Genomic DNA, 13,558 nt, shown 5'->3' on the forward strand with positions numbered 1-13,558 from the left:
GGACCTGAACTATTTACAGTATCCCCCTGCTGGCCCAGGGTGAGAACTTCAGTACATAACACCATGGTTGTGGGAAACTGGGCCCGCTATCAGTTAGGGATATACGTTTCGCACCCACCGCCATGACCACCCAAGGCCCTCCTTGGAGGGAAGAGGGCCGCCTTCTCTCTCACCACATGGCATGGTCCGCATCGCAGTTGCAGTAGAAACGGGGGTCGGCACAGTTCTTATCCATGCCGCAAGCGCAGCGCCCCAGCCCTGGGGGAGAGCCCCCCCAGTAGTAATGGCGCTCTTCGTTTCGGCCCATCCAGAAGCTCAGCGGCATCCCAGCTAAGGAAGAACAAGAGAGCCAGTCAGCGGGAGATCTCACAGAGCCTGCTCTCAGGCAGACGGCAAAACATAGCTGTCAACCTTCCCTTTTTTTGCAGGAAATCCCCTTATTCAGCGCCGTTTCCCGCTGCTTCCCACTGCTATCCCGGATTGTTAGATATCCCGTAGACCAGTGTTTCCCAACCTTGGGCCTCCAGCTGTTTTTGGACTACAACTCCCATCATCCCTAGCTAGCAAGACCAGTGGTCAGGGATGATGGGAATTGTAGTTCAAAAACAGCTGGAGGCCCAAGGTTGGGAAACACTGCCGTAGACTGTCCCCGGGAGAGGTGAGGCTGCTGATCCCTTATTTTCAAGGCTGCTGATCCCTTATTTTCAAATCTGAAAGTTGACAGCTATGCGGCAAAACTATCACCTGCTGAATCAGGCCAGAGGTCCATTTGATCCACTCCGCTGCCAATGCATACCAAACTTGTGTTTTCATTCAGATATCTAGAACAACCTGAAGATCTCTTCCTAGTAATGATCTCCTCTGTTTAAGGGGGTTGCCTGCATTCTGTGCCATCAGGTAATGCAAAGCTCAGGACCCTGAATTTTTTTCAGCCGTGAATACTTTTTATATATATATACTTTTCAAGTTTATACATTTCATTAGTTTTACAATCAATTCCACATTTCAACATTCAACTTTCTTCCCTTTCTGCGGTTCCTTATGATTATTTTTTAATATCTTCTGCATATCCAAATTCATTTCACTTGCTCATTTAATTATCTACTGTAAATATACACTCTTGTGGAACTGCAGGTTGTTACAATAATCCTGATAATGTTTTTATCTGTTTGCAATTTATCTGTAAATAAACCAATAAACCATTTCCATATTCCATATATATATATGTGTGTGTGTGTGTGTGTGTGTGTGTGGTTTTCTTGGTTTACAAATGTATGCACAATGTCTCTTTTTTCAGGTTACATTTTCCATAGGTCAGTTTATTTCCATTCTTTTATAAAAAGTTTGCTATCTTGATTTTGTTATTCCTCCAGTAAGTTTTGCCATTCCTACATATTCCATGAGTTTTTGCATCCATTCTCCCTTTACTGGGATTTCTGCTTCTTTCCACTTGGGGGCAAGTAGCATTCTTGCTGCTATAGTAGCATACATAAATAAAATTCTATACAATTTTAGGTAGTTCTGTCCCTATAATTCCCCAAAACTTGAAAGTTCATGCTCCCATGCTTCTTTGGGGAGCATGAATACTTTCACGTTTCTAGTCCTGGTGGAGGAAAAGATCAACCTCAAAGTGGAGTGAGCAATGCCTAGTGAATCATCTGAAGGCAGGCTCAAGAGAGGTGTTGGAACAGGTGGCATTCCAGGGCTTGGCTCAGCCCTTGGACCCAACTGAAAGAAACAGGTAGTTTACCTGGAACTACAGTCCTTCTGGGAGGGACGCGGGTGGCGCTGTGGGTTAAACCACAGAGCCTAGGACTTGCCTATCAGAAGGTCGGCTGTTCGAATCCCCACGACAGGGTGAGCTCCCGTTGCTCTGTCCCTGCTCCTGCCAATCTAGCAGTTCAAAAGCACGTCAAAGTGCAAGTAGATAAATAGGTACCACTCCAGTGGAAAGGTAAACGGCGTTTCTGTGCGCTGCTCTGTTTCGCCAAAAGCGGCTTAGTCATGCTGGCCACATGACCCAGAAGCTGTACGCCGGCTCCCTCGGCCAATAAAACGAGATGAGCGCCACATCTCCAGAGTCAGTCATGACTGGACCTAATTGTCAGCGGTCCCTATACCTTTACCTTTACAGTCCTTCTGAGTGGCTGCCTGCACACAGAGCCCCATCTCCGATGCCCATCACCCCCATCTAGCATGGCCAATGGCCAGGGATGTTGGGAGCTGTAGTTCAGCACCAGCTGTAAGGCACCAACTTGGGGAACGATGGCACAGAAAGTGGGGCAGGGCACCCACCGAAAACCTGAGCCTAACTTTAGAAGTTTCCCTCTTGGGAGAAACACAGGCAGCCAGAACCCACAGGTTCTGCAACAAGCTGCCTGGAATGGTTCGATTTTAGCAAATTTCAAATTCTAGCAGGTGCTAAAAGTGAAACCCACACAGCACCCGAGGGTGCAGCCGTGCTGCTCCATCTATCTGGTCACTCACTCTGGGTGTTGAGCAGGCGAGAGAAGTAACAGCGGAACTCAATTTGCTGCTCGCAGTACTCTGAGGCGTTGGCCAGAGCCGACACCTCGCTCCACGAGGCGTTCCAGTAGTCCACAGTGCCCAGGAAAGGCCTTTCAGGGCTGTAACCGGTCACTCGTGTGACCCAGTATCGATTGTGCCAGACGATGGTCCAAGCCCGGTCCTCTGGAAGGCAGAAAGGGTGCAAAACGAGTGTGTGACAGGAAAAACAACTGCCCCCCCCCCATGCAATGGAGACAGTGGCCTGCAGGGCTGGCTGTGGAAACCCTTCGAGGACAGGCAGAGAGGCCTTTCTGTAGCCAGACTACAGAGCCAGCCTGCAGCAGAAGACTTTATGAAAGCTGAGTGATCGATCGGCCTAGCCTGGTGCTGTCTACACTGGTAGGCAGGATTTCAGGCTGGGTAACCCCGTCCCTACTTCGAGATGCTAGGAATCGCACCGCAACTCGTCAAGGTTCGAGTTGATGTAGCTCAGTACAGAGAGGCAGAGGCAATTGCCCGTGAAGCTAACTCCTTATTCAAGGATACGGCATACAACTCAGCAACAATTCCCAGTAGGTCTTGCCAGAGCAGTTGCCAGGACTGAAGGCCCCTGCCCTCCACCCCGTCTAAGGCTCCTCCTCTCCCAGATGTTTCCCAAGCAGTCTCAAACTGCAGCTGCACACCTCTAGCCTCTGTTCTGCTCTCTTCATTATCCTGCGTGTTCTTGGAGACCAGGGGAGCTTGTTGCAGCTGAAGAGGGAGACTCCCTGGATTCTTCATCAGCCTCTTGAACCCCCCTCCTCTGCTTCATCCTCTGAGTCTGAACTGCTCCCTGTCACTGGCTCTTCCTGCTCACTGTGCTTCCTAAGTTCCACCAGTATGTTGATTGTCCCACTAGGGGGGGAAATACCCTAGACCGAGTATATAGCAACATCATGCATGGATACAAGACCAAGCCCTTGCCCAATTTGGGACAGTCAGACCACATATCCTTACTTATGATACCATCATATAGACCTCTCGTACGCAGAATTAGACCATCAACTAGAGAGATACGAGTGTGGCCAGCAGGTGCACCCGAGCAACTTCAAGATTGCTTTCGGAACACTGAATGGTCACTTTTTGTGGAGAATAATGTGGACACATACGCTTCAATAGTACTGTTCTATGTCAAAAGCTGCATTGATGTCGTTACTACCACCAAACAAATACGGGTGTTTCCTAACAACAAGCCCTGGCTAAACAGGGATGTGTATCTTCTGTTAAAGGCAAGGAATGCTGCTTTTCACTCTGGCGATGCGCAACAGTATAGAGAAGCTAGAGCCAAACTGAAAAAGGGCATTAGGGATGCCAAAGCCATGTACTGCCGGAGGATCGAAAAGCATTTTGAGAGCTCCGACCCTCGTCGTGTATGGCAAGGCCTGCGACAAATTACAGGGCAAAATATTAAAAACGAACTGGCTAACAGCAGTGCGCACCTGGCTGATCAGCTGAATCAATTCTTCAGTCGTTTTGAGGTGGGAACTGGAACCACCGTCACTACAGCATCGGCTACCAGCACATCATCAGGAACTATTACTGATAAACAACCACTTTTATTACAGACCTCCGACGTACAACGTGCTTTTCGGAGCATTAATATTAGGAAGGCAGCTGGACCGGATGGAATTATGGGACGAGTTATTAGGGACTGTGCTGCAGAATTAGCTGGTGTATTTACGGACATTTTTAATCTATCCCTGTTGCAAGGTTCTGTCCCTACCTGCCTGAAGACATCGATTATAGTGCCAGTCCCTAAACAGTCAGTGGTGGTATCTCTCAATGACTACAGACCAATAGCCCTAACATCTGTCGTTATGAAATGCTTTGAGAGATTGGTGCTAGATTATATTAAGGCTGGTCTTCCATCCACTCTAGACCCGTTCCAGTTTGCATACAGAAGAAATAGATCTACTGATGATGCTATTTCCATCGCTGTCCATACTGTACTGAGTCATCTAGAACGACAGGGAACCTACGCAAGGCTGTTGTTTGTGGACTACAGTTCTGCCTTTAATACAATTCTACCAGACAGGTTATTCCTTAAAATGACCAATTTGGGTATACATCAGAAGATCTGTTTGTGGGTAAGGAACTTCCTGACCGATAGGCCGCAGACAGTGAGAATGGGACCTTACTATTCTTCTACTCTAGTATTAAGCACAGGAGCCCCTCAGGGGTGTGTGTTAAGCCCCTTTCTCTATTCCCTGTACACATTTGACTGCACCCCACTGTATAAGTCCAACACAATCATCAAATTTGCGGATGATACAACAGTGGTGGGGCTCATTAGTGAGAATGATGAGGCTGCTTATAGGAAAGAAGTACAGGGGTTAATTCAATGGTGCAAAGAAAATAATCTTATGCTTAACACCAAAAAAACCAAAGAACTCATAATTGATTTTAGGAGAAAGAAAAGTGTATTTTTACCATTGCACATAAATGGCGAGGAGGTGGAGAGGGTTGGTAGTTTTAAATACCTGGGCACTTACATCTCTGAGGACCTCTCATGGACTGCAAATATTAATATGGTTGTGAGGAAGGTGCAGGGGAGGTTGTATTTCCTGAGAATGCTCAGAGGATTGAATCTATCTCAGCACCTACTTCTGTCCTATTATCATAGTACCATTGAGAGTGTCTTAACCTATAATATATTATCGTGGTATGGGAGCAGCTCTGGAATGGATAAAAAAGCTTTACAGAGAATAATTAAAATTGCCCAGAATGTTATTGGGCTCCAACTACCAACCCTGGATGAGATCTTCACGTCTCGCAGCTTGAAGAAGTCACACAATATCCTGAGAGATCCCACCCATCCTGCTCACAACCTCTTTGAACTGTTGCCTTCGGGCAGAAGATATAGGACAATGAAAACACGAACCACACGCCTTCTGAATAGTTTCTATCCAAGAGCTCTGATTGCACTAAATAATGATCTCAGGGCCAGTTGTAAGAAATAGCAAGCAGTGAGTAGTAAGGAATGAGATAGGTTTTAGGTTATGCTATGCTTCTAATAGGTTGTGTTATATTCTGGATTATGTATGTTTTAATAGATTATGTCTGAATAGGATGAGAGTGTTGGAGATACGTGCAAATGTGTATGTGAATCCGGTCTTGGGTGTTTGATTTTCATTGTTGTGTATACTGTGTATATGCGGACAATGACAATAAATTTATCTAATCTAATCTAAACCCCGTTGCCCCTTCAGCGTCCAGTTCTCCCTCTGACCTCTCCTCAGTGTCCCACCACCAATCCCTGGGCTCTGATCCTTCCTCCTCTGGGGTTTCTCTTGGGGCTCCCACCACTCCTCTTCGGTCCAGCCAGTCCCTGACACCTCTCACCTCCATTATGCTTCATTTTCCATTTTCCATTTTTTAAAAGCGCTCTCCGCCGCAACACTTGTTGCTATTTAGACGAGCAACAAAATACAACCGGTAATGTTTTTTCATGCGATGCCACATTCCATAAATCAGCAACAATACTGAAAAGTAGCGTTCCAGGAAAGGAAAGGGCGTTGCTTGCCGATATTCAGCACATAAAAATGATACACTACCCCTTTGCAAAATTTAGATTACAAGCTGAAGATTTCTGTTGTAAAGCTTTCAGGTTCTGACATATTCTCTTTCAACAGTTTTTGCACAGTGCCTGGGCTGCTTGGGCATCTAAATAATATATTGGTAGAGTCTCATTTGTTTTGCTCAGCGATGATGGCTTTGCTCTCTGCATAAACTCCAAGGCTTCCTTTTCTTTTCGCCGCTGTGCCTATTCCACCCTGCACTGAACGCGCCCTGATAAAAGACCAGTATCCCACACATTTCCCCCATACCTCGAATATCACAGTAGACGTAAAAAGGTTTCAGGGGCCCGCTGCCGTCCGGGTCAATGGTGTAGTTTCCAGACACTTTGCCGCTGAGTCGGTAGGCCTCGCAGCTTTCCTTATAAACGGCTGCAAGGTTTAAGAAGGAAGTGAGTGGTCAGCGCTCGTGTGGTCAGCACCTCAAGCTCTCCCTTCCCCTCCCCATCCTCAGGGCCTCACGTGTGTGGCAGGTCTCCCCCTTGTAGCCCGTCAAGTCGCAGATGCAGGTGAAGTCATCCCAGGACTGGATGCAGCGGCTACCATGTTCACACATGTTGGGAGTGCACCTGGCATAACATGAGAAGCAAGCTGACACCAGAGAAAGGGACTTCCCATCGCAGCAGGGATCCAGGCCTCCTCCTCAAGAGGTCCAGAGGGTGGCGACAGGAGAATGGGGCTCTTCTCTGCAGCGGCTCCCCATCTGTGGAATGCTCTCCCCAGGGAAGTTTGCCTGGCGCCTTCATTATACACCTTTAGGTGCCCGGCAAAAACGTTCCTTTTTAACCAGGCCTTTGGTGGATTTGATTGGCATCCAATGCCCTTTTAAAACATGGCAATTGGGTTGTTGTTTTTATTTTGTATATATATTTTGTGGTTTTGTGTTCTGTGAGCTGTCCTGAGACCTCTGGATACAGGGCGGAATACAGTGGTGCCCCGCAAGACGAACGCCTCGCAAGACGGAAAACCCGCTAGACGAAAGGGTTTTCCGTTTTGGAGGCGCTTTGCTAAACGAATTTCCCTATGGGCTTGCTTCGCGAGACGAAAACGTCTTGCGAGTTCCTGCGGGGTTTTTTCCCTTTCCTCCCCCTTTTCCTAAGCCCTAAGCCGCTTATCAGCTGATCCGCTAAAAGCCGCTAAACTGCTAATAGCACTAATCCGCTAAGCTGTCAATGGGCTTGCTTCGCAAGACGAAAAACCCGCTATACGAAGAGCCTCACGGAACGGATTAATTTCGTCTTGCGAGGCACCACTGTATAAATTCAAGCAAGCAAGCAAGCTTCCTAGTAGAACCATCTCTTTTCTAGTTTGTTAGCAAGGGCTGTTCCTCACACACAGACAGCTGCCACTCCTGAAACATCTAAAACTGCCTTGAGGTACCCCTCTAGCCTGGCGCTCTTGACTTCACCTTTGGCAAAGCCAATACCCACAGTAAGCTCATAGGCACGGCATGATTGTGATCATTAATATCAGTTATCATATTTTTCGCTCTTTAAGACGCACCAGACCATAAGACGCACCTCGTTTTTGGAGGAGGAAAACAAGAAAAAAAGTATTCTGAATCTCAGAAGCCAGAACAGCAAGAGGGATCACTGCGCAGCAAAAGCAGCGATCCCTCTTGCTGTTCTGGCTTCTGGGATAGCTGTGCAGCCTGGATTCGCTCCATAAGACACACACACGTTTCCCCTTACTTTTTAGGAGGGAAAAAGTGAGTCTTATAGAGCAAAAAATACGGTATTAAATTTACGTGCGACCCTTTATTGAAAGATCACAGGGCGGTTTACAACATTAAGGTATGATGGCACTGCCAGCCTCCTGCAGTGGGACCTGCAACGTAACATGGCAGTGTGGCACACTTCTGCCAGTCTGCGTTCCTTCCAGGAGACCCCATTCCATCTCCATTCAAGATTTTCAATTCTGCCACCCCCAGATACTGGCTACTGAACACCCTGGGCTAGTTTTCTTCAGGGGCATTTGCCCCATTTGTGGTATGTAACACAAGCAGTCAAGTACAACATTTCCTGTTTGCCCAGAGTGGACACACAGAAGGGTGTTACTCCACAGCCAGGAGGACTTCCTGTCACACCTGGTCTGGAGCGTCCTCCCCCTCCGTGTGACCAGGTTGGTGGGTGTGATCCTGGGAGACCCCATAAAAGGGGCTGGTCACGCAGACACCTCCCTTCTTCTTCCTCTTGATACTGAAGTATTTTGCTGTCTGCTGGCTCTCAGCCACCAGGACATGGGCTCATTCCCATATGGGATGAAATCAAACCCTCTACTGTAACTCTAAGCTAAAGCTTAGAGGGATCCAACCGTGAACTGAATGTGAGTAAACTTCATATTACTTTTAAAAGGAGACTGTTGTGTCTTTATTCTTTTTTGGGAGGGGTAAAAGGGGACTTACCAGGAACCAAACCCAAGCTGAACAAAGTCACATAGGATTGCTTAAGTAAAGAGATTCAAACAAATCTACCAACTAGCTTCCTGGTATATATAGTGGAGAAAGCAATCTGCTGCTGACTCAAAAGCGTGAGTTAGGAAGGATACTATTAAATCAATATATCATCTCCATTTTTTAATTAAGAATCTGTGTGTTTTTCCCAAGTTCCTTAACCTTTCCCTCTACTTTCATGATAATTTTAGATGGTCCTTTCCCCACCCTCGAAGGTTCTTTGAGATGGAGGCGATCAAAAAATAACTGTGTTTTTTTGAGAGCAAAAGCTCCGATCTCTATAAACTGGTGCTATGACATCTGCTAGGTTATTTTCAAGCCCTTTCCTGAGGAACAGGAGTAGGCATAGCAGACTCGATGCACCTTCCGAGTCCAGCATGAACCATTTTTCCCAAGCGTCCCCCAAAGCTTGCCAAGACCAGATTGAAGGATGCAAAAACATTTCTCCTCCATCTGGACAAGGAAGTCCGCATCTTGCCTGCCTTCAAGAAAACATAGTGAGGGAGCTGACAGAGAGAAGAGGAAGGAACCTATTATGAGAGGCAGGCCAGAGTGGTTTTTCCTCAGAGTGGGAGACTCAAGAAGGGGGAATTCTCCCAGGTGGGAGGCAGGACGATTCAACTCTCTGAGGCCTACATAGATATATTTATAATTTTATGAGGATCATATAAGGGTTCTTATTAATGTATCTTTCTTTTTCTCTAGTTTTGTTTGTTTGTTTGTTTTTTTATTATTCCTTTTAGTTTAGTTTGAATTTAATGGTCTATTAAATTTAATGGTCTATGTTTAGGGAAGTTTTTAATGTCTGATGTTTCAATGTGTTTTTAATCTTTTGTTGGAAGCCGCCCAGAGTGGCTGGGGAAACCCAGCCAGATGGGCGGGGTATATATAAATAATACACTACACTACACTACACTACACTACACTACACTACACTACACTACACTACAATACAATAATATAGTTGAAAACCTTCAATAAAATTAAAAGAATTCAAAATTAAACGATGTGTGAGTGAGCTTTCTGGGCATCTCCCATGCAAGCACTGACCTGGACCCAGACCCCGCACACTCTCAGAGTGTTGAGTTGTGGGTTGACATAGCAGACGTCACAGCGATTTCTCCAAAGCAGCTCTTTATTTTGTAAGCTGGAATAGAACTGACTAGCAAACAGCTCAGCCGGCCTGCTTTTATAGGCAGCCGGCTGTCAACATTGTAGCAACAACAACCCAGAGTTTCCCGCCTAAAATAACTGACGTGGACCTGAGTGAAAACTATCTACAGACCTGAGTGAAAACTATCTACAGTATCCCCCTGCTGGCCCAGGGTGAAACTTCACTACATAACACCGAGCATCCCCTGGGTTCCTACCATGCTATTTCTATAGGCTTGGCCCAAACACAACCAGCTAGACCTCATCCCCTGGTCTTGCCAGCCGAAGCCACCATCTTCTGCCCAGGCCAGAACTGCCACTCCGGCAAGCGTACCTGTCTGTGATGCCACACACGTTGAAGTACACCTCAAAGTACTTGCCGAGCCGGTGCAGACGGACCATGTCTAACTCGATGGGCTGCCGGTCCACGCTGACCATCTGCATGCACCCATGGAAGGCCGTTTGGTTGGAGGCACAGCCGGTACGAGAGGCTGGCTTGGGGCAGCCTAGGAAAGACGCAGCGACCATCAACCGAAAGGAAGGGGGAAAGTCCTCCGTTACATTTCACGAAACAGAAACAAAAAAAGTGATTGGATGAGGAAATAGCGTGATGCCCTGTGCATTATATGTGGGGTGTGGGTGGTGCTGTGGTCTAAACCACAGAGCCTAGGACTTGCCAATCAGAAGGTCGGCGGTTTGAATCCCCGCGACAGGGTGAGCTCCCGTTGCTCGGTCCCTGCTCCCGCCAACCTAGCAGTTCGAAAGCACATCAAAGTGCAAGTAGATAAATAGGTACTGCTCAGGTGGGAAGGTAAACGCCGTTTCCGTGCGCTGCTCTGGTTCGCCAGAAGCGGCTTAGTCATGCTGGCCACATGACCCGGAAGCTGTACACCGGCTCCCTTGGCCAATAAAGCGAGATGAGCACTGCAACCCCAGAGTCAGCCACAACTGGACCTAATGGTTAGGGGTCCCTTTACCTTTACTATTGTACATTTAGTTTGCAATGCATTTTGCTTTTGGGCTTCTTCTGTCCTGTTCTTTTTACTTTGGAGGTGATGGCACTGATGACTAGCCCCCATTTCTAGAACAGTCCTCCTTAGTCTACGCTCCTCCTTTCCGTGACTGTGAGATTTAGCTAGGCCTCGTTCCAACACCTTCAAACTTCAATTTGCACCTAGATTAAAATGGCTTAAAGCAACTGAGCCATTTGTTCCTCTTTTCATTTTTATTATTTATTAAATGTATGGTTCACTGTTTTCCCAAGATAACTCAGGGCAGCTTACAATACATGTGCCCGGCTGCCTCCCCATCTCTTCTCAGGTGCCTCCATTAATAGTTGTTCTCAAAACCAGTACATCAGCAGGCAGCTCCCGTGGACCCATAGAGCTTGCTGCTGTCAGGGGCTGGACTGAGGAGGAATGGTGGGGGTCGCCCCCCCTTCTCCTGAACCTTCCCAAGAACAAGTGGACATTATAGATTTAGAACAGTGGTTTGCAGAAGGTCATAGTTCAGTGGCTGCAGAGTGGAGAAGCTGGGAAATATTGGGGGAGCAGCAGGAAGCAGCAGCACCAGGGGAGAGAGAGCTGACAAACTCAGTGTCCTTGGAAAGCATTCCTGACCCCCCCCCTCTCCCAGGACCAGATAAGCATTGAGGGTAGAAGAACAAAAAGGCTCAGAGGCAGAAAGCTCAGATTAGCCGACACAGGGGTAACGTAGAATAGGAGAGACGTAGGGGGTGGGACTTTACTTGGAGCAACGCCACTATCTAGGGGAGACTGCATTCCTTCCTGTCTCTCTGTGACTAATGAATAAATTACTTGGTGGGGGCTGCTAGGGGCGCCTTGAAAGATGGCAGACAATACCATCTCTCCGGCTCTCACGAGGTAATTAAGAGGCTGATGATGGGAGTAAATCAGCTTCCCGGAGTCTCCCTGGGGATAGGGAGACACAGCCTTGTCCGCAGTTGCCAATAAATCACCCCCGAGTTCGAAAGAAGGAGGGGGTGGGGGCACTGGACAGAAAGCACTCGAGTGAGATTCTGGATCTCCCTGACGCTGCTTCCGAGAGCGACCTGGTTGCATTGCTTAAGATAATATAAACGGATGTAAGTAAATGCACATGCTTCGAGCAAAGGAAAGGGTGTTTTATCTGCTAATTAAATCTACTGATGAGAAGTTAAGAGTGATGGGATGGAACGAACAGAAGACTGCAGCAAAGAATCACAGCTATGTCGGTATGTGGAAACGGAATGGAAGGGGGGGAAACTTCTTTCTTTTTCAATATGCTTTACTTAACAACCCCTCCCCTAGAAGAACCGTCACATGATTGATCGATAGCAAGTGAGATTGGAAAACAAACTGTGTGGAAATGAAAATATTAACTAAGGATTTTGTTTTGTGGAAGATCTGGAAATAGAAAGGCTTTCCTGTTGTGCAGTTATGAGATCCGCCATTATGAGACAGACTTTGTTGCGATATCTATGGTCAAAGGGGGAGGTGGGCCACTGTTTTGCTACTATGTGAGGATTGTAAATCTGAATGATTAGACCCTTACTGAACTCGAAGCATGGGTACCCCCAACAAAAATTTAAAATTTGGCTAATTATTTGGAGTGTATTATGTATTGGTATAATTTGGTATAACTAATGTGATAAGATTGGTTTGTTAATTGGAAACTTAATAAAAATTATTTTTTTTAAAAAAAGAATAAATTACTTGGTAAGAACTTTTATTGTTTCTCTTCTTCTTGGCTGCTACATGGGAGGGATAGGATTCCACGAAGCCTGACGGCTGCCTATTAGTTAACCAACCATCAGCCCACCCTCTTGGGGAAAAAATGACCAGTTCCCCCTTTAACCAACCCAGAACCCACCTCCAAAGAAGTACTGGTTCCCCGTCCGCAGCTGAATGTCTCTGTCAACGCGGAAGCTGGCGTCATTCTGGTCATCGATGGTGATGACGGCCATGGTTTCGCGCACCATCAAGGCCACCGAATGCCAGAAGCCATCATTCAGGCGATATCCTGTGGGTGGAGGGACACGAGGGGATAAGACTCCTCAGACTCCTCACGCTGGAGCCACGGGTCCCCACATCTGGGGCCACCAAAGCCCTCAATGAAATATCTGCTATCTTGAGTGATTCCGATGACACAATGCAACAGAATGCATAATTTTTAAAACAAAAACAAGTAAACCCAAACGGCATGCTAGGTTGCATTCCTCCGTTTTGCCTCCAGAGCAGGCATTTTAAAGTTTCACTTCAAAACAATTACAGTGGTACCTTGGTTCTCAAACTTAATCCGTTCCGGAATTCCGTTCCAAAACCAAAGTGTTCCAAAACCAAGGTGCGCTTTCCCATAGCAAGTAATGCAAAAAGGACTAATCTGTTCCAGACTTTTAAAAACAACCCCTAAAACAGCAATTTAACATTAATTTTACAATCTAAAGAGACCACTGATTCATAAAATGAAAGCAATAAACAATGTACTGCAGTCCAGTCACACAATCAATCCATAAGTAGCTGAACTGGGTTCCACACAGTCAAGAAAGCAAGACAAAAAAGAGCCGCAAAAACAAAAATGCAAAATAAGTAGCAAAAACAATCAGATCTCAGCACAACACTCGGAACGGAAGTGTAGCACTCAAATCGGAAGCGTGGCACTCAAATCAGAAGCATGGCACTCAAATTGGAAGTGAAATACTCAAAATAGAGCATGTTCGGCTTCTGAAAAATGTTCGCAAACCAGAACACTTTCTTCCGGGTTTGCAGCGTTCGGGTTCCAAGTTGTTCAACCACTGTCCAAGGTACCACTGTAGAAGAAAACCGGCCCTCCT

At 46.7% G+C, this 13,558-nt stretch overlaps 1 protein-coding gene across 1 annotated transcript in view; it reads right to left on the bottom strand.

Annotated features, from left to right (window-relative positions):
- CNTNAP1 (contactin associated protein 1) overlaps positions 1 to 13,558 on the bottom strand; it is a 44,935-nt gene that overhangs the window by 14,909 nt on the left and 16,468 nt on the right. Inside the window, exons 9-14 of the mRNA XM_081837606.1 lie at positions 12,598 to 12,747; positions 10,061 to 10,232; positions 6,585 to 6,691; positions 6,375 to 6,494; positions 2,488 to 2,691; positions 174 to 330 (exon numbers count right to left, since the gene is read on the bottom strand). Of these exons, the coding sequence (XP_081693732.1) occupies positions 174 to 330; positions 2,488 to 2,691; positions 6,375 to 6,494; positions 6,585 to 6,691; positions 10,061 to 10,232; positions 12,598 to 12,747 (910 nt within the window). The remainder of the gene's footprint in view (positions 1 to 173; positions 331 to 2,487; positions 2,692 to 6,374; positions 6,495 to 6,584; positions 6,692 to 10,060; positions 10,233 to 12,597; positions 12,748 to 13,558) is intronic.

Source organism: Podarcis erhardii (genome assembly GCF_964252035.2).
Source record: "Podarcis erhardii genome assembly, chromosome: 13".
Lineage (NCBI taxonomy): Eukaryota > Metazoa > Chordata > Lepidosauria > Squamata > Lacertidae > Podarcis > Podarcis erhardii.